General features: G+C 55.1%; 1 protein-coding gene across 8 annotated transcripts; it reads right to left on the reverse strand.

Moving 5' to 3' along the window:
- Window positions 1–5960: 5960 nt before the first annotated feature.
- On the reverse strand, window positions 5961–20190 carry BRAT1 (BRCA1 associated ATM activator 1). 8 transcript variants are annotated; one of them, XM_041750304.1, is made up of 14 exons: window positions 19636–19951; window positions 19176–19319; window positions 14892–15046; window positions 12374–12521; window positions 11520–11892; window positions 11111–11230; window positions 10036–10127; window positions 9255–9373; window positions 8994–9180; window positions 8716–8789; window positions 7740–7842; window positions 7535–7633; window positions 7201–7376; window positions 5961–6874 (listed from the first exon to the last, which is right to left on the reverse strand). In XM_041750304.1, exons 2-14 carry the CDS (start codon window positions 19300–19302, stop codon window positions 6176–6178), a joined length of 2472 nt encoding a protein of 823 aa, XP_041606238.1. In that variant the 5' UTR covers window positions 19303–19319; window positions 19636–19951; the 3' UTR covers window positions 5961–6175. The 8 variants fall into 8 exon arrangements, with proteins under 8 accessions (XP_041606238.1, XP_041606237.1, XP_041606234.1 ...); XM_041750303.1 differs by having other exon boundaries at window positions 5961–6877; XM_041750300.1 differs by lacking the exon at window positions 19636–19951 and adding an exon at window positions 19958–20190 and having other exon boundaries at window positions 5961–6877; window positions 8716–9180.
- Window positions 20191–21156: the final 966 nt, after the last annotated feature.

Raw genomic sequence — 21156 nt, forward strand, 5'->3', positions numbered from 1 at the left:
CTGGCATCACAGCACATAAACCCCCACCCCTGCACACACCCTGCCTGCGCGTGGCACTCCCAGCACACCCGCACGGACACACCTGCCCCCACTGGCACACATGCACAGTGCACACCCGGGCGGGCCGCCCTCCCTGCACACCACCCCGAGCCCTCACACACGCAGGTCACACACACAGCCAGGCGTGCTCGCTCGCTCACTCGCTCATGCCATCCCCGCCACCCTCGCTGCAACAGGCGCCCAAGCTGCTGTTTGCCGCCTCTGCCTGCTGGTGTGTTTGCCAAGCAGTTTCCATGGCGACACATCTTGGCTCTGACAGGAACAGACAAGTGCAGGGAAGACAGTATCCACGGAGGGGATGAGGCTCGAGGTCTCTGCCCTCAGGCTCCCAGGCAGGCACAGGGGCTGTGCTCCCAGGAGTAGAGACGTCCCCTCAACCCTGAACTAGGCTTGCACCCTGAGAAGGAAGTTCAGGACCTCCTCTTGCTATGTACGACATGAGCTGACCTCGATCATTCCAGTCATTCAACAAAGCTTCCGTGCCTGCTGCAGTGCTGCCTGAGGCATGGGCCTGGCTCACAAAGAGCTCATGGTTGTGTCCTAAGATAGGACTGTTGTCCCCACTGGCCCACTGGAGGCCTATCCTAGGCAGGTCAGTAGCTCTGTGAGCACCAAGGCCCAGCCTCCCATCTTGTTGGAGGTTGACTCCATGGGGCAAGGTCTCAGGGCTCCCCCTCTGTGGAAGAACAACTTCAAAAGCAACCCCAAGTCTCCACCCTTCCCTGAACCATCTGTGCCTTTTGCAGAAACTCCCATCAAGAGGTGGAGCCTCTATCCCACCTTGAGTCTGAGCCTGTCTGTGACTTGCTTTGGCCAATAAAAGATGACAGAAGTGACCCAGGCCAGTTCTGAGTTCAGGCCCCCAGGGAGCTGTGTGCCTCTGCCTGTTCTCTCCTAGGCTATAGTGACAGCATGAGAACAAGCCCGGGCTGACCTGCTGCGAGCTGAGAGAACAAAGGGGGCCTAGGCCATGCCAGCTGAGACCACCCCCAAAAACTTACTAGCTGACCCCAGATGCATGAGATCAAGCCCAGGGAAGCAGCACTGCCTGGCTGGCCCCCAGACCCTGCAGAAACAATCAAACACTGCTGTTTTAAGTCACTGGCTTGAAATGATTTGTTACACGGCAGTAGCTAACCAATATACCCTTACCCAAGGGCCCTGGCCACCAGCCACCCAATCTCATGTAGTCAGCACATGCTGAGTGCCCTAAAAGCTCTCCACCCAGGATGCTAAGGACCAGGCCAGAGTGTGCGGGCCATACACAGACCTACTATGTGCCAGCCCTGTGCTGGAACCTAGGGATGGAGACTCATGTGTGAGGCTCACCTCAGCCTCCCAGGAGCCCACAGCTCCCAGGTGCTAGAGGGTGGCTGGCCCGCCCAAGGCTGTGGCCACAGGACCTGGGGACCAGAAGTGGAAAACTTTCATACTCTAAGTTTTCCACTCCATGGACACCTGTTTGGAAACCTTTCACCTCCTGGGCAGCTGCATGTTAGTGGGTCAGAGACGGTGTGATTTTTCAGCCTGTGTTCAGTGGGAACCGTGGCTCAGAGCTCCCACCCTGAGGGGCATCTGTCCTCCATCCCTGGACTGAGAGCCCTCCTTGGAGGGCTTGTGTCTGAGCAATTTCCTCACTTTCTTGTGGGCACCTCAGGGCTCCTACAGGTGGCATTAAGTCCCGTGTCTCTCCCTGTTTGCAGTGATATGGGTGGCCCAGATAATCTAAACTGCTCTCACTGGGAAGAGAAATCTGCATAGCAACAGTGCTGGTGGTCAGCTGCTGCACCTTGATTGGCTACATCAGTGTCCAACATCAATTCTGATTGGCTGGCACCCTTCTGCCCAGAGAGCATCTGTCAACACCTGCCAATACCTGTTGGGTGGCCTCGTGGGGTTGGAGGGCAGAAGTCAGGGCCAGTTCTGCCCACAGTGGGGTTGTATTACAAAAAACCCCCCTCACCCTAAACTGAAAACCTAAAGGGCTATGCTGTTAGTGTGGGAATGGGTCAGAATTAAACCTGCCCCCCATCCTGCTACGAACCCCAGGGAACTGGCCAAGAGTGACCCAAAGTTGAATGACCACAGTTCTTCAGACGTTAGAGCACCCACTCTACACCCAAGGTGGAGCTCCCTGGCTCAAGCTGTGAATTTGGGTTGAGGGAGGTCCCCACTGAGCTCCTCCCTAGGAAAGCTCCCCTTCACGCGAGCCCTCCAAGTGCTTGAAAGCCAGCAGTCAGTAGTCAACAGCCAACAGGCAGAAGCGAGGTGCCATGTGACATGTCATGGCAGATCCCGGCTGGCTGGCCCCAGTCGCTCTCCTCTGTCTGCCCTGCCACGCTGGTCGTGACCACATGACTGAAGCCCCAACCTGGGAATGTGCAGAGTAACCTGTGCCTTCTGCACCCCACCCACAAAGCCTGGCCTGTTTGACCTTTCATGTTCTCCTCTCATTTCTGCACACCTGGCGAGGTCCCAAACAGGAGCCTTAGGAGCCATGGGCAGACGGTGACACCAGGACAGCAGGGCCCGGGTCCCCTTCACCCCTGGGAGGAAAGCTGCCCAGGAAAGAAGCCTCAGTGCACCCACCACTCTGTAAGCAGTGAGTTTCATCCATGGCATCTTCAGGGGTATGATAAGCAGCTAGTGTTACAACTAGTGTAGACAGGCCATAGAGCACCTTGAGCTTGCCATGTTTAAAGAATTAAAAGGCAAGCTTGAAAGTGTCAGCACACAGCAGAGGCTATATGAAGTGATGGCAAATTTTCAAACAGTACAGAATGGGACATAAATCAAAGGACAGGATATTTGAGGGGAAAAGTGAGATCTCAGGGACTGACTGGTGTTCTAGAAGTGAGAGACAATATGCATCAAGGACATCTGAAAGGACAGGGGCTGAGAATTCGCCAGGGTGGAAAAAAATCCAGATTCAAGAATCCCAGTGAATCCCAAGAATTAAAAAAAACAAAACAAAACAAAAATGCAACCCTCACCTACACAATAGTAAATTGTCCAAGCAGCCACAGAGAAGACAGGTTACCTTCAGGAACAGAAGTGAGGCCGGCAGTGACCTCTCGGGGTCCCCCTGCTGTCCCCCTGTCAGGGACAGTGGCGTGCTCCATGGACCCCCATGCGCTGGAAGAAACAGCTGCCAGCTCAGAGTCTATACCTGCTATCAGTGTACCCCAAGAAGGACGGTTGACAGAATGACATGTTCAGACTAACCCAAACGGGGATTTTCACCACCAGGCTCTCCCGAGGTGCTTGCTATAAGTGCAGTCTCCCTAGGCACCTGCTTTCCACCACCTGCTGAAGCTGGAATGGCTGAAGGCCCAGAGATTGGGCCACAGCCAGTGACTCAGTCTCCTGTGGATGATTTTCCAGGAGAATCGGGGAGGGCTTTGCAAGACACCATGCAGGAGAGGCTGATGGGCACCTGGCCCTAAGAATCTTCCGTGCAGCCTGCTGGCAATGGGGAGCCATGGTAGGTTGTAGGCAGGGAAGTGACAATGACCAGGCTTAGACAGATTACTCTGCAGCCAGGGAGAATGGGCCAGAGAAAGGGAAGGTCAGTGGAAGGAAACACATTAAGAAGTGGCCCCAGGAACCCACAAGAGAGGCAGAGGGTGCAGGGAAGTGTTATGATGTCCCACATGCAGCGTCCTTGCCCCACCCCAGTATGGCTGACCCGTGTGCAGTGGGTGTGCAGGTCCAGGACTCAGAGAGAAGTCTGGGCAGGAGTGTGTGTGTGGGTGTGGGTATGTAACCAGGGGAAGGAGGTGGGCAGGTCAATTCACATGACCTCAGGAACACAGCAGTTGGAGACAAAAGAGGAAAGTGAGAAGCTAACATGTACCAACCACTTTGCGAACGACGCCCCATGTCTCCCTGTCAGCTCTCAACAGCCTGGTGAGGCCCACACAGCTCGGGGCGGGGTGGGGGGGGCATCTACAGGACCCAACAGCCTGTCAGAGGTGGAGCCGGGCCCTGACCGTGAGTGCATCTGGCAGGCCAGTCTCCCTTAGTGGGCAGGTGGAGGCAACCGGGCCCACGCTGGGAATGCAGACCGGCCCAGGACACCCCTGGCTCTTTCCACAGCGCACAAACCTTCCTGAGCAGGTCCCCCCGCTGCCCACACATTCCTCTCCCTCCAGAAGGTTGTGTGTGATGTCGGCAAAGTGCACAGGTTTTCCAGAGGTGGCAGGGCCTTCACCTCTGAGGTGAGAACAGGGCAGGGCAGGGGTTAGCAGGTGCCTTTTCCGCATTGACTGGTACCAGTGTGCAGTTTCTCTCCTGAGCCTGTGGACGTGATCGCTTACGTTAATTTTCAAAGGCTGAACCAGCCTTGCACACCTGGGACGAATCCCACCTGGTGGCAGTCTAGAATTTCTCCATTGTTGGATCCCACCTGCCAGAGCTATGACAATGCCTACCACCACCATTCACGGCACGCTGGTCTCTGGTGCTTCCCTAGAACACCTCTGTCTGATTTGGGGGTCAGGGTGAGTGAGCACTCTGGAGGAGAGCAGAGAGCGCTCATTGCTTCCTCCTGTGCTTGGTACAGCTCACCAGCACACCTGTCTGGGCCTGGTGCTGTTTGGGAGTTAGGAGTTATGGACTCAACTTCCTTAACAGAAACAGGCTAATTTAAATCCTCTATTTCTTCCATGTGAGTTTGGTGGACTGTCATTCAAGGAATTGGCCATCTCATTTAGGTCAAGCTGTGACCCTGAAACTTCTCACAGCATTCCGTTATTATCACCTGCACTGAGGTCCCCACCTCTGTTTCACGGGCTAGTGATTTGTACCTACTCTCTTTTCCATACCCAGCTTATCAATTTTACTGATCTCTTCGAAGAATCAGCTTTTGGCTAAGATGATTTTCTTTACTGAATTCCTATTTCAATTTCACTGATTTCGGTTCTAATTTTTTCTATTCTTCCTGCTATATATATATATATATATATAAAGATTTTATTTATTCATGAGAGACAGAGAGAGACAGAGAGAGAGGCAGAGACACAGGCAGAGAGAGAAGCAGGCTCTATGCAGGGTGCCTGACGTGGGACTCGATCCCGGGTCTCCAGGATCACGCCCTGGGCTGAAGAGCTAAACTGCTAAACCACCTGGACTGCCCTATTCTTCCTGCTTTAGATGTAAGCTGCTCTTTCTCTAGTTATCGAAGGCAGAGCCTACTGATCTGTGATGTTCGCCATCTCCTAATCCCTGCATTCAATGCCTAAACTTCTCTCTGAGCACGGCTTCACCCCACAAACTTCGGTAAGTTGTACTTTAATTTAGTTAAAAATGTTTCTTTCTCTGGAGATTTCTTCGTTGACGGTGCCAGCTGCAGAGAACTCCAGGACATTTGCCTGTGGGAGCCAAAGGGGAGAATGTCCATTTCACAGATGAGAAAACAGGCTCCAAGAGGGAGTGATGTGCCCAGTATCCCAAAGTTGGGAGACAGCAGAGCTGGTCCCAGTGCAGCTGTGTGGCCCCCTGGGCACCGGCCCAGGTTCCGACCATCCTCCCTCGCCCCCGCCCCCATGTTACCACCAGCACCTCTCCCTTCCTGGTCAGTTGAGATAGCAGGTTCTGAATCACTACAAGCATATGGTGATCCTGCAGGTTCAGAGGCTGGAGAACTGGCCTTGGTCCGACCTGGGGTCATTATCACCAGGGATTAGAATCCAGGGCTGGACACTCTCCAGCCCGAGCTATTGTCTCTCGGATGCCTGGGCATTCCCGGGGCACAGTGGGGTGGAGACCCCCCTGACCCACAGCCATGAAGCACATGGCTGTCTGGCAGAGAAATCCTCCCCCAGATGCTGCTTTTCCAAAGCCCCACTGGGCCTGGGACCTACCCCTGGGCAGTCTTAGAACACAGGCTAACTCAGGGACACCATCAAATGCCATTTATTTAGAGTAAAAAATAAGCCACTTCTTTAATAATACATCAAGATGGACTCTTCAACCTTGCTGGGCTCACCTGGTCCCGGTCTCCCTGAATAGTCCCTCGTGCAGCCAGGTCAGCCAGAGATCTCAGGACAACAGTCCCAAGGAAGGGACGTGGCACAGGGGAGAGGGACGCTGGGGACGCTGCCACTGGGCTGGCTCAGTAGCAGTCGGCCTCGTTCTCCCCCAGGACGCCCACCGTGGCCAGCATGTCCTGCAGGAGTGACTGAGGGCTCTTCTCCATGTGGTCACTGCCCTCGGCTAACGCACCCCGAAGGCCTTCCAGGTCCACAGACCTCAGCACAGCCAGCACGACCTCAGGCTCCAGGTCCCCCAGGGGCTGGCCCTGATCACCTGCCTGCCACCTCTGCAAGGCAGCCTCCACGGAGGCCACATCTGGGCCGCTCCTGGACTCCTGCAGGCTACCAGAGGAAGAAGCAGTCTTGGCCCTCAGGAAGAGGAGGAGATCACAGGACTTCTGAGCCACAGGTCGGTCACAGTCAAACAAGGCACGGAAGGCAAACTCAAAGAGCCGCACTCGGCATAGTGGCTGCAGGGCCTGGGCCAGCGGGCCAGCTGGGGCCGCCACGGGTGGGGTCACAGCATAGGGACAGTGGGAGTGGAACTGTCCCAGTGTCTGCTCCAGAAATACCAGCGCCAGCTCCAGGCCCTGGGCCCGGACCTCCCAGTCCAGATCCTGGCTGGCAACCTGGAGCACCCTGGCCATAAACTGTTCCGTGTCCCCCACCACGTCGGCATGGTGGTCCCTCAGCCACTGGGTGAAGACCTGCATGACTGCTCTCCGCGGGAATCCCTCTGAATCTGTGGAGAGGATATGCAGAAGCTCCACGAGCAGACTCTTCTGGAAGACAGAGCAAGAGGCGGTGGGAGGGGAGAGGGGAGACAGAGCCGCCGCTGACAGGCGCGGGTTACAGCAGGGAAGATCCGCCCCCCCAAGAATCTTCTGTCACGCAGGTCTGGGGCTAAACCTGCTTCTCCCCTCATCCCTCCATTTGCTCATGTATCAAAAAGGAGTGCTTGGAAGTAGAGCCAGATTCAGGTAATGTGTCCAATAGAACCCTGGCCCCAGACTGCCTGAGACCGAGTGGCCAACCCACTGGACCCTGTGCATCAAGACAGCTGCCAGGTGTGGGCTACCTGGCCTGGGGACCCATAGCCTCCTACCTGCTGGCCCCCTGGGTGCTCAGGGCTCACAGGGGTGACATGCAGCCCCTGGCTGGAGAGCTGCCCCATGACGGTCACTGCACTGGCACGGACGTAACTCTCAGGGTCTCGTAGGAGCTGCTCGGTAAGCTTGGGTACCTCCGAAGCGAGGAGTGCATGTCTGAAGCCAGCCTGCCCTGGGAGGGTCCAAGCGGCCACATTGGCTGTGACCAAGGCCCAAGTCCAAAGCCTCCTCCCTTGTTTCCCCAAGGGCAGCCTAGGTGGTCTGCTTCCCAAAGCCGACAAGAGACAACCAGTATGGCAAGGTCGGGTCCCCCTTATGCCCTGTACTCACCTCCCCAGTGTCTGGTCATCTGAGTCAGGAACTCGAGGCCGGAGTCCCTCACCTCCCAGCAGGGGCTGCACAGACGCTTCTGCAGCACAGGAAGCAGCTCTGGGGCAGGAGGGGCAGCTCAGAGTGGCCCAGGCCATGCCCATCCTGCCCCCAACTGCCTCTACCCGGCGACTCCCTTGGTTTACCTGGGAAGAGCCAAGATTACCTCTCAGGACCAGCAGGGCATGGGGCTCTAGATCACAGCAGCCGGGGATCTTGGGTGAGCTCAGGAGCCACCTGAATGTGGCCTGGAAGGCTTTCTTCAGAACCTGGAGCAGGCAAAGCAGGGCTGCAGGGCCAGGAGTGGTGAGGGGCCGAGCTGGCCTGCCTGCTCCCATCTGCCCACACTGCACTCCTGTGCCTGCCCTAGGACACAAGAGGGGACCCCGGGGTATGGTGAGAAGGAAGCACTGGCTTTCATTTCCACAAGGCAGAAAGCACCAGGCAGGGGCAGAACTGACATTGCGGATCCCGATAGAAGGAGGTGGCTCCCGTAAGGTCCCTGACTGCCGGAGAGACTCTCCAGACACCCTTTCCAAGGCCTAGGAATCCACCATGCCTTCTGTCCCATCCTCTAACCGTCTGCTCAATGGCAGGGGGCAAACACGCCGCACCCACCAGAGCACAGCCACCACAGGGCCACGGGGAGGCCACGTTTGCAGAAAACGCTGACGAAGAGTTTGGATCCCAAGTGCAGAGGCCATCTGGCTCCAGTTCCCCACTGCGCCAGAGCATGCCCTGTTCCCATGGCTCAGCTCCCCTGGTGCCCAATCCTCACCACTGCTAGGCCCTGGGTCAAACCCCGTGCTGCTGCCTGCCCCTCCAAACTCACTTTAAGAAGTGACTCTGGGGGCGCCTGGGTGGCTCAGTCAGCTAAGCGTCCAACTCTTGGTTTCAGCTCAGGTCATGATCTCAGGGTTGTGAGAACTGAGCCCCAGTCGGGCTCTGCGTTCAGTGCACAGTCTGCCTGAAACTCTCTCCCCACTCCTCTCCCCCACACTTTCTCTAAATGAATCTTAAAAAAAAAAAAAAAAAAAAAAGGGAGCAACTGTGGCCCACAGAGACCTGGTTCCGAGAGGCCTGCAGGGGTCCTCCCCAGACATCTCCCCATTCCCCCCGCCCCCTGCACCCCATGCCTGTACCGTGGGGCTGGAGTCTGGGCTCCTGAGATATTCCAGAAGGACAGCAAACACCTCCGTCACCAGCTCTTGGGGGCCTGAGACAGACATGGAGAAAGAACCCACCCTTCCCTTCCAGGGGCCTCCCCAGCACAAAAGTGCGTCAATCCAAGGAAAGCAGGGGCAGAACAAGTCAGACAGCCGAACCCCAACCCTACCCCAGAGAGAACATGCAGAGGACATTGATCCCCGGTGCAGCTGAGCAGCAGGTGAGCAGGGCCTGCGGGGGCACCGTGGCTTACCTGTCTCCTGAGACAGCATCCCCAGGAAATCCAGGGCCGCCCGCTGCACCCGCACACAGCCCAGCAGGAGCGCGCAGAGGTGGCGCCCCACGTCAGAGGCAGGGCTTGCTGAGCCCCTGCATAACTGCAGCAGGGTCACCGCGGCCCCAAGCAGGGGCTCCTGAGGCCAGGGGCAGGGGCGCTGGGGCTGGGAGAGAGGGCAGGTCAGTGCAGGCCCCAATTCCGGCTGCCACTGCGGACATGGGCCAGGACTGCACTTACTAGTGGCTGCAGCAGCTCCAGGTGGGCCAGAGTCCGGCACAGGAGACCCACACAGGCCGCCTTGGAGGAGAGGAGCGCGTCCACTGTCAGAGAGTCACCTGTAGCACTGTCCAGCACATCTGCAGGCCAAGCCAGAGGCAGCTCCCAATCAGCGGGTGCCTCCTACTTGGCCACTGCAGGCCTCGCTAAGGGCCACCGACCCCGCGGCTGCCACCACACACTGGAGACCAGGACCGGGGGTTCCCAGTAGGTGACATGCCCAGGGTGACACAGGCTGGCTAGAGCTGGGCTCTGAACCTGTATGTAGGGCTCCTGAGCCATCGAGCCTAGCTCTGGCCACAGCCTGTTCCTGGGCCAGTCCCACTACTTGGGATACTCATCCCTGTGCTCAACATGGGGGTACGAGCACACCTGGGTCCACTTTGCTAATCCTCGACACACTTCATAGCTGAAGCAACGTGAGTCACAGCAGGGGAAGCCACCCCCCCTACTACCACCCTGGTCACAGAAACCACCATGTGGTTCAAGTCCACATGAACACCCAGCTGCTCTGGGGCCACCCCGGACAGCACACAGAGGGGTGATGCTGCCTCGTGAATCCCAGGAGGGACACGAGACAAGCAGCAGTAACGCTTGTGACAACAACCTACACCCATCCACCTGCACTTGGCAGAGGCAGCGAGCTAGGTACCATGCTGGTCACTGCCCCAATATAAAGGACATGTCTGGGACCCCAGGGGCCTCCCATCCTATACCTGTCTACTCTCAGAAAGCAGCATACCTGAGGGTCCGGGGTCCTGACCCGTGGCTTTAAGGACGCAGGCCAGAGGCTGGAGAAGAATGACAAAGGCCTGGGCCCTCAGCACCTGTGGACTAAGCACAGAGGACACGGTGAGTGCCGCTTCCTGACCCTGACCTCTCCACCAAATCTGGAGCAAAGAGGCCAGTGCTGGGGATCTGGACACCCCCTTGAGAAACAGCTTCCTTGCAAGCACTGTGACCAGCACTCAGGCCACCAGTACACAGGCCAGCAATGTGGGACTCCATGGGAGCTGCTGGAATGTACTTCCCCAGGCCCCAGGAAGAGCCCCTTGAAGGACAGGCCTGCTCCAATGGACAGTGTCTACTCAGGGCCAGGGACAGGAGGCCCACCTCCAGGGAGTGTTCTTGGGCTCACAGTGGGGTGAGAGGCTAAGCCAGCACAGCTTCTCCCTGTAGGCTGGCTGCCCGGTCCTCCCCCTGCGGACCACTACCTCACCCTGAACATCTGGACAGCCTGAAGCCCAGAACCAGGCTTGCACCATACCCTAGTAACCTCTGGGGAGTGGGTCCTGTGGCGACCTTCACCCCTAACCTGGGCCAACATGACCACCTCTCATCTACCCAGAACCCTGGAAAGACTTACTCATTCCTCCCATCTCTCTAGGCTCACGCACCCTTTCCTCTCCCTGCAGGAAGCTGTCCAGCCACTCCTGCCCACTGGGTCCCCCTCTACCTTCCCAGGGCCCCTAGTCCCTACCCCCATTGACATGCATGCCATGCTGAAGCCGCTAAAGTGGGGAGCAGATCCTGGGTACGAACCTAACCCTGCTCAGAAGGGAACAGCTCCAAGCCTCTGTTTTATCTCTGGGGAGCCTATACAGTTTTTCATTGAAAACATTCTGTCACTACAGCACGTAGAAGCCATAGCCTCCAGCAAGACCTTGGTAATAACCAAGTTACGGCCCAGCCATACCCCCAATGGCCGCCTCCGACCCTTCTCTGACGTCAGGAGTTCCCCAAAAGGTCCCTGACCACGAGGGCTATGCTTCAGACCCCTCTGCCTGTCCTTGCATAAAACAAACCCCAATCCTTACCAGTCCTGCAGTTTCAGGATCCCTAACGCCAGCGGCCCTGCTTGGGTAGGGCTCAGATGGTTCAGAGTCTGAGCCAGAGTCTCCCACAGGCCGCAGCTAGAAGAGCTCAGCCCAGGAGAACTGCAGAGAAGCCCAGAAAGATAGTTAGTTCTCTGTCCTGCCCACCAAAGCCCACGAAGCACCCAGCGGCGGGACTGCCACAGCCCTGGCTTGGGGCATGCTCAGCTGAGACAGAGTCCTTCCTAGGTGGGTGGGCTTTCAGATCCCCTCTGGCATTCCCCTGCTCCAGGCGGTGCCCTGGTTGGGCCCATGAGATGTGCCTCAGGTGTAACAGCTACCCTAAGACTCCCCAAGGGAAATAGTGCCCCCAACTCCTACCCACCCCCGGATGCACCCCAGAGGAACTGACCGGGCCACACTGAGGAGGAGGTCCACGAGCGAGTGTGCAGCTGGGACAGGGTCTTTCTCAAGTAGACTGCCTACTAGGGGACTCAGCCGTACCCACAGAACTTGTGTCCAAGGGTCATGGCAGTGCCCGAACGTGGTGGTCAGGACGTTTAGAGCCTGTGTGATCTGTGGGACGGCTGTGGAGTGCAGGGACTCTTCTATGTGATCCACGATCTTCTGGGCACACACTGGCCAATCACCAGCCTGCAGGCTGGGGTGTCCCTCGGCTAGGCCTTGCATGGACAAGCCCAGGATGTGCACCAGGAGCTGCCCAGCTGCCGAGGCCACAAACAGGCTGGAATCTCCCTGCAGGGAGAAGATGGTGTCAACGGCACCTGGGGAAGGGATAGGGGCAAGGAGAGAAGAAAATGGGCTTCAGCTGGAACAGAATCCGAGGTAGAGGACAGAGATGCTAAAACCACCAGGCGGCTTTAACTGCCAGACTTGGGAGCCTCAGGGAAAGGGCCCGAATGCAGCAAGCCACAAGAGGCACCACTAAGGCCCCAGCCTCCCCTCTGCTTAGAGGCAGGGGAACCAGCACGGAGGGCACCAAGGGGGGCAGCTTTAGACCCTTGGAAGGAAGCTTTTGATTCTAATTAGTTTCAAACTCAACCCTAACTGCTGGGTCTGACCTGTAAGCCAAAGGACACTGCAGTGACCTCGAGGAGCCTCAGGCCCCCCAGTCACCCCGGGTGCCCCTCACAACAGCCCCATGACATCATAGCTGCTTTCCCAGATGAGCCCAGCAAGGTGCAATGAGGTCGCATAGGTATGGCAAGGCCACGGGCTAAAGGCGGGGCAGGCAAGGGCACTCACCACAGTCAGCCAGGAAATGCAGGGCACTAGGATGCTGTGCCAGGGAGCGCAGGCCCTGGATCCAGCCACTGCGCACTGAGGGGGCAGTCCAGGCGGCTCCTCCCAGGGGCCCTGGCTCCCCAAAGAGCCTGGGCAGCAACTCCCCCTGCTGGGAAGTACAGAAGGAAGTGGTGACCTGGGCCCGTTCCCATAGGCGGGCAGATCGTGGACAATTTTTCTGTTGTTCGGGGCTGGTCAAGGCACTTTTCTAGGCACTTTCTCTCTTGCTGCCAACACAGGGAGCCCACAGGCAGCTGTGCTTCCGGGAAGTGGCAGGTGGCCACCAGTGCCAGCCATGGCAGCCCAGGCACGGCCAAGTCTGCCTTCCAGGATACAGCTTTGGGAGAACTGGGTTTTAAACAAAGGTTCATCAATCCTGTTGTTGGTTTACTTTAGAAATCCTCTCCCCAAAACAGTACCATGAGTTTCACCTCCAAAAGTCCACCTCTGACCAGGACGTCGGGCTCACAGACCCCTGATAGACTCCAAAGCCTACTGAACTCCTGAGCTGGGCATGTGGGGTCCACCAAGGCACTCACCCTCCTCTGGGTATCCCCCACTCCAGATGCCCCAGCACACCTGTTGTGCTCGGCCCGCCTCACTCCCTGTACCTGTTCAAACCCTTTACAAACCAGCTGCGAGCCCACTGCCCCCACAAAGCTAACCCCCCTCCGCTCCCGCCCAGCTGGCAGTGGCTAACTCCCCACTCAAGTTCCACCAGCTTAGGGATGCCCACAGTACAATCATGCATTGTGCTACATTTGCTGCCACGTGTACAAGATTCTCCACCACTACTGGTTTCAACACAGTATGCTGCCTCTTACCAGGGCAGTCAGTGCTCGCTGGTGCAGCTATTCCCTCTGAGCCTATCTGCACAACAGGCACGGCAGTCAGAGCCCAGGCCATGAGCAAGCCAGGCCACGGAGCATCCTGATCGGCTCTGGCCCAACCATCAAGGTACAGGGGCCTTCCAATCATCTCAGACTCCAGGATCAGGGACCGAGCCTAGATCAGGGACCCAGAGACCTTGGAGACAGGCTCCACCCACTCAGGGATTAAGTCTAACTCACTCAGGGATTAAGTCTAACTCTATAGCAGTCACGGGCCCCTGAGGGGGTGCCACTGCTAGCAGCTCACAGGGAAGGCCCCCTGTGGGGTCTGTTGTCATCAAAGAGGGACCCCCCTGAAGTTACAGTTCCTCACCAGTAGGTGGGTAGAGAGGTTTCTGTCACCAAAGGAAGGTACAGCCCTTCACCAGTGGGTGGGTACAGAGCTCAGCCCCCTGCCTGGAGCTGTCCACTGCAGAGCAGCTGGCTGGTGAGGAGCCCGTGGGGCTGTAAGACCACCCGGGAGTGTGTGCAGGGGCAGCTGAGGAGGGAACAGGAGGCCAGCCTGGCACTGCGGCCCTCGTCCCTCGTGTAGCCAGCAGCAGACTCTCTATTCCGTGAGGCTCCTAGAGTAAGCCTCCCCTGTTTCCTCATCTGGGAAATAAAGGCCATTGGTCTGATGACTGGCCAGGGCTGCCAGGATAAAACAAAAGTGATTCTGCAAACCCTGAAGAGCTCCATATGCCGCAAGGTACCACGGGTACGTGTGCGTTATCCTATGTACCATGAGGACAGCAAGCACAAAGTTATGCCCCAAAACACTTTGGCATAGTAAGGTGCCAGAGAACATCCTGGAAAGTCAGTCCACAGCAAGCTGTGCTGAGCCATGCCTCTGGAGGATCTGCTTTGCCAGACTGAGGAGCACCCATGAACAGCATCCCAAAGCTACTGAAAGAACACATCCCTCCCCACTACTGTCCTCTCTTCAGGTGACTGTATCATAGCATGGCCTTCCTGGGGCCCTGTGCACACCAGGTCAGAGAAAGTTAATGTGCTTTCCCCAAGAGCTGGTGAGGCTCTGAGAGGTGCCAAGAGAAGCCAATGAAGGGCTAGACAGGCTCCTTCAGGCATCGCCTAACCAACCCAGCTGTGCCCACATAGGAGCATGCAACGTTGTGAGGTGCAGTGCTCTGGGGAGCTCCCCAAACTCCATGTCTATCACTAAGTAGAAATTCTTATGAGTCATTCATTCATTCATCCAACAGGACCAAGTGGGAGACCGACAGTCTTGGTTAGCCCTCGTGACAGTTCCACATGACGTGTACAACTCTCCTGTCTGTCACAGGAAGAAACTAAGGCTCAGAGGGCTCGTGAACTTGGGCAAGTCCACACAGCAGGCCAAGTGTCAGAACTGAGCCAACCCCAGCTCTATCTGATTCCAAAAACCTGACCCTTTCACCCCAACATCATTCTTGGCCGGTTTTTCAAAGAAGGTTCACATTCAGGAATAAAAACCTCATGATATAAGACAAAACATGGGTCAGCACATTTCAGAGGCCTAGGGATTACGGCCACCACTGCTTGGGGTACCTGTAGCAAAAGCAAGCTGTGCACTTCCCTGTGGATCCCTCAGCTGGGAAGACCCGGCTCACCTGAAGATACTGGAAGCAATCTTCCTGGGCTGCAAATACCCCTGCGAGGCGGAGTGAGAAGGAGAGGACTCTGGAACTCAGGTCCTGGGGTTTCAGCACGTGACACAGCAGCTCCACCAGACAGGGGTTCTCCTGTAATAACAGGAGACTGGACCCTGGGGGCAGGCCCAGCCAGGGAGAGTGTCATTGGGGCACAGTGATGCAGCTTTCTTTAAAGGACTGTTCTTTCTTTCTTTTTTTCTTTCTTTCCTTTCTTTTTTTTCTTTCTTTCCTTTCTTTTTTCTTTCTTTCTTTCTTTCTTTCTTTCTTTCTTTCTTTTGATTTATTTATTTATTTATTTATTTATTTGTTTAGAGAAAGACAGTGCAGGCACACATGTGCACACGTAGGGGGAGGAATAGAGGGAGAGGGAGACAGAGAATGTCAAGCAGACTCCCCTTTGGCATGGAGTCTGACTGCTCCATCCCACGACCCTGAGATCATGACCTGAACCAAAATCAAGAGTTGGACACTTAACTGACTGAGCCAGCCAGGTGCCCCATAAAGGACCATTCTTCTGGCAACTCCCAGACCTTCTTCTCCCCCGATATTAGGTTTAGCAATCCCACCAAGAGAAAACATTTGCAACAACTGCAACAAGGGAGTCATGACTTGAACTTGATGGGAGGGCAGGAAGTAGAAAGCCATCACCTCCACATCAGGTAAGGGACCAGGACAGGAAATAGAAGTGTCTAGCAAACCAAAACAGGCATTCCTGTTGCTGCTGATTACAAAAAAAGGAAATGCAAATTAAAGCAGAAGACCACTTTTACCTCCCAAGTGGGTGCTTTTCTTTTACACTCAGAGTGCTGCCCGCAAGGAAGTACAATGGAACAGCCATCCTCACCCAGATGCGGCACCAGAGTTGTCTATACTCCACGATTCTCCTATTCAAAGGCACTCAGGTTGGTGAAGGGGACTGTGTGGCACAGGCTGAGTTTCCTGTTAAGAGGCCCTTGCTGACACAACCATCAACAAATGTGGTTCAGGGAGAATGAAAGAGAACAGCATAAGGAAGAGAGAATCATGAATCCAAGAAGCCAATAAACACATGGGCGAATTTAAAAACGCACCAATCTTAAATACTAAGTAACTTTTTGATGGGTCTTAAGACAAGATAGAATCAAAATGCCAGACAGTAACAGTTAGACTGTGCTGGAGTTAAAGGGCCCTGAGATCCTTGTGTCAGTGGAATGGAGGATAGAGATTCTAGTTAACTTCTGACTTTTTTTAACTTTTGACTTTTTAAATCCAGTTTGTGTGTGAGAGTCACCACTAAAGAACCTAAGTGGAATGCATAATTTCAAAACCAGAAAATGAAAAACTTTAAAAAAAAAGCTTTATCCATCCAATGCAAGGCAGAAAGGAGGGGAAAGAAACAAAGACAAGGCATGGGAAGTTCTAAAAAATCCAAAAGAGGGCAGCCTGGGTGGCTTAGCAGTTTAGCGCTGCCTTTGACCCAGGGTGTGATCCTAGAGACCCGGGATTGAGTTCCACATCAGGCTCCCTGCATGGAGCCTGCTTCTCCCTCTGCCTGTGTCTCTGCCTCTGTCTCTCTGTGTCTCTCATGAATAAATAAATAAATAAAATCTTAAAAAAAAAAAAAAATCCCAAAGAACATAGGTTCAAATAGAATAAACAGTAGGCTCAACAAATGAAGAAGATCATCTGTTAGGGCGCTGCTCATATTAAATTGAGACTAAGCCAGCCGCATAGTGTTATAGACCAGAGGAAGCAGGACAGTACAGAAGGGCTAGGAGCGCAGCAGCGAGGGTACAGCATGCAGGTTCCTGCCTTAGAAGGGCAGTTGCATCCAGAAGAACATCTGACAATGTGACTTGAAAGCTAAAAGCACCATCAGTGCTTCAAGAAGAAAGTCATCATTCAAAGGTAGAACAGTCTAAGCCTGCAGGTACCTAAGCTAGCTTCAAGATCTGTAAAGGAAAAAACCAAGCAGAGTTTCAGAGAAAAACTGTTGAATCCACAATCTCAGGGTAGGGTCTTCCCATCTCAGAAACAATCAAGCAAACCAATTAGCAAGAACACAGCGAGCTTGAACCAGGGAGATCTGAACTAAGGAGCGCGTGTGAAGACCGTTCTCATTGTGCAGAATGCTGAGGCCATGGGGCACAGGCCCGCTTCCTTTAAGGGACGGACAGTGCTGCAAAATTACAGTGGCAATGGCTGTACCAAGCCCCCTGTGTGTGAATTTACTGAAAACCAATCAACTGTATACTTTGGGTCAATTCCATGGTATGTAAATTATATCTCAAAGAAACCTGTCTAAAAGTAATTTTTAGGGCAGCCCTGGTGGCACAGCAGTTTGGTGCTGCCTGCAGCCTGGGGTGTGATCCTGGAGACCTGGGATCGAGTTCCATGTCGGGCTCCCTGCATGGAGCCTGCTTCTCCCTCTGCCTGTGTCTCTATGTCTCTCATGAGTAAATAAATAAAATCTTTTTAAAAATAATAATAAAAAATAAAAGTAATTTTTAAAATTTGACTACAAAATGGCCACCACTGAAGACTCTACAAATACCAGAAATGCAGCAGGAAGCAAAATCTATAGAATGAGAAAATAGGATACTCTACCATGGTAAGAGCCTCGACGGATACAAAGAAATCAAAATACAGGTATTTTAAAGTCTAATAAGTTAGAAATCAATAATAAGACTGAAGAAAACCGCACGTTGTAAATCTAAAAGAAACCCTTTTAAATTGTTTGTGTGTAAAGAAAAAAATCACAATGAAGAGTATGAAATACTTGGAAACAAACTACAGCAAAAGTACAGAGCAGTAAAACCTGTGGGGTGCAGCTTCCAGGGAAGTGTGCAGCCTTACGTGCATGTATTAGAAAAGACCTAGATGTTCAATTCAAAGGAGGGTAAAAAAGCAGGTACACCAAATGAACAAATAGCAGGAATTAATGACGGGTGCTATCCTAAGATCACTGGTAGTCAAGAGATCAAACGCCAGTAGGGCATTATTTACACTAGGGAACATCAGAAACACAAACACCTAGTAACAGTGGTGTGATTGTGTAAGTTATGGTCCATTCATATAGTGGACACCAGACAGTCAATAAAATCAGCATGTTCTACAGAGAAAACACTCACTGTAGTGCTAACAGAGAAAAAGCAAGGGGCGCTAGGTGGCTCAGCTGGTAAAGTGTCTGCCTTTGGCTCAGGTCATGATGAGTCCCCCATCAGGCTCCCGGCTCAGCAAGGGGAGCTGGTTTCTCCCTCTGCCCCCACCCTACTTGCACATGCGCTCATGCTCTCTCAAAAAAAAAAAAAAAAAAAAAAGAATAAAATCTTTAAAAAAGAGAGAGAAAAAAAGCAACACACCATATTGTATTTATGGCGTGACTTTGCTTTTATAAGAAAATGCAGCTTTGGGGCACCTGGGTGGCTCAGCTGGTTAAGTGACACTTGATTTCAGCTTAGGTCCCAATGTCAGGGTTGTAGAATCCAGACACTTGTGGGGCTCCATGCTCAGCACAGAGTCTGCTTGAGATTCTCTCTCTCCCTCTGCTCCCTCTCTCAATAAATAAACAAAATCTTCTTAAAAAAAAAAAAAAAAAGACAGGGCAGCCCGGGTGGCTCAGTGATTTAGCGCTGCCTTCAGCCCAGGGCCTGATCCTGGAGACCCGGGATTGAGTCCCATGTCAGGCTCCCTGCATGGAGCCTGCTTCTCCCTCTGCCTGTGTCTCTGTCTCTCTCTCTCTCTCTCTCTCTCTGTGTCTCTCATGAATAAATAAATAAAATCTTAAAAAATAAAGAAAGAAAAAAAAGAAAAAAAAAAGACAAATTCAGCTTTATGACACATTAAGAAAATGGGCTGGAAGGAAATTTAAAAGATGGTAGTTTAATTTTCCTCTTTACTCTTTTGTGTTGTTCAAGGTTTATCTAAAGGATACACGTTAGTTTCATAACAAAAAATGATTTCCTAAAAGCAGACAAACAAATGCAACAGTAACAACAAAGTAAGCTCCTCGTTGCCCTCACAGCCATCTAGAGTGAACTGAAGGAGGAGGCCTGGACCAGGGCAGGAAGCAGCTGAGAGTACCAAGATCAAGCTCTCCTGCTCACTGCCTCAGACTTCAACTGATGCTGTCCCCAACTCGCCAGGCGGCCTCTCTAGGATGGAAGGAAGGGAACCAGAGGGTCCCTCCTTCCCCTGTACAGGAGAGTCCCATGCACCCTCTGGCCTTCCGGAGAACAGTCGACAGCAGCATCCTCCCCTTACCAGCTTTGGTTATCGTTTTAAACCAATCCAGCAGCTTCTCCAAACAGGTGTCATCTGCCACGGGCTGCCTGGGGTCTGCCAGAACTGCACAGAGAGCCGGGAGGAGCTGGGAGCACTCTGGGTCCATGGTGATGCTGGAGATCCCTGCAAAGAAAACGTCCGGGCCAGGTCCCACCCACCCTGGCCCCAGGCAGCCACTGCCCCAGCCTGGGTCCCCCCGGGGCTGGACGGGGCTGGACGCTAGACCTCGGCCTGGTGGTCCTGGCAGGTGGTGAGGAGCAAGCAGGGCCCTGAGCTCGGGGCCTGAGGAGCTCCGGGCCTGCCAACCTTGGACCCTGGTGGGAGGGGAGCGTGGGCCGGCGCCAGCCACGCTCAGGGGCAGAGCTTCCCCGCCAGGGTCAGCGCGTCTGCCCCGAAGGCGCTCGGGCCACCGTCGGCCCCCCCGGGCCGGGGCGTGCACCTGCCAGTCCTGCCGCGGCGGGGACCGGGAGCCCGGTGGCCAGGCGCTCAGGCCGCGCGCGGTCGGGAGGCTGGGGTGCGCGAGGGCTCCGTCGCGGGGGAGTGTCTGTCTGTCGGTCCGACGGCGGGGAAGCTGGGTCGCTAAGGAGGGAGCCCTCCTTGCGGGAGCCGCCGCCGCCCCGGCCGGCCGAGAGGCCCACAGAAGGCACGAGGCGGAGATGTCCGTCGGGCCGGCCCCCGGCTGCCCGCGGAGCCCGGGCCCCCCCGCCGGCCTGCACCGAGCCCCTCCGCGGCCGCGACCCCTCCCCGGGCTCGCCGCTCACCTGCTCCGCGGGCCTCCGGCGCCGCAGGCCCCGCCCCGGACCGCGCCACTGGCCGGGCCTGGCGGGGGCGCGCGGGCGGACGGCGGCCGCCGGAAACCCCGAAAGTCCCCGGAGGCCACTCTGGGAGCCCCGGAGGCCTACACGTGAGGAACCAGCTGTAGCTGGGAGGAGCTGAGGCAGACGGGGGCCAACCGGTGGGCCCGACCCGTCACCCTCACGGTGGCGCCGAGTGGTACTGCCCGACATCCGGCGGGCCCTGCGCCCAGAAGGCGGGCCTTCCGGTGGAAGGGGCGGGTGCAAAGCCGGAAGGGGCGCGGCCTCCCGCGCCGAGGACCGAGGGTCTGGGCCGGCCCGTGGGTGGGATGCCCTTTTGGGTTTCCTAGTTTGGGGGGCTAAGTCCCTAGGTCTTTAGGCCCAAAACTGGGTCCTCAGGGCCCATCAGTGGTGTGCCAGAGGGTCTCTAAGCCTGGGTCCTCAGGGCCCATCAGGGGTGTGCCAGAGGGTCTCTAAGCCTGGGTCCTCAGGGCCCATCAGGGGTGTGCCAGAGGGTCTCTAAGCCAGTGGATAAAAACATCTCATCTTGGGGCGCTGGGGTGGCTCAGTGGTTAAACCTCTGCCTCTTGATCTCAGCTCAGGTCGTGATCTCAGGGTCCTGAGTTCAGGCCTCATGTTGGGCTCCGCGCTGGGCAGGAAGTTTACTTAAAATAAAAAAATAAATAAAATATTAAAAGCCTCATCTTCCTGGAGCATCAGTGTTACAGCAGGATATTGGGGGATACACCAGGTACATATTAGGATATAGAAAGCAGAATTCCCACCAGTACGAACATAAAAAGGAACTCTAAAAACATTGACTTAATGGGTGATCACTCTGGACACCCCGCCCCTTAGAGGTGCTTGGGTGAAAAGGCTTGACCTGAGCAGCTCTCTTCCCTGAATTGTGATCCCTCGTTGTAAACACGGGGACAGGAGTATTTGCGCAGTCTGGCAGTCGTGGGGATAGCATCTTAGGGCAGCACTGTGTTAAGTGCTTCATTTAATAGAAGTTCGGGTGATTCTGCACTAACTCTGGGGGGGAGGGGTACTATGACCATCCCCTCACCAGGGAACTCAAGTGCACAGAGGCTAGCTCCTAAGCTTACAGGGCTAATGGGTTGTCCTGGCTGGGGTCCGAACCCAGGCAGAATGGCTCCAGAGTT

Source organism: Vulpes lagopus, chromosome 3, assembly GCF_018345385.1.
Source record: "Vulpes lagopus strain Blue_001 chromosome 3, ASM1834538v1, whole genome shotgun sequence".
In the NCBI taxonomy this organism is placed as follows: Eukaryota; Metazoa; Chordata; class Mammalia; order Carnivora; family Canidae; genus Vulpes; species Vulpes lagopus.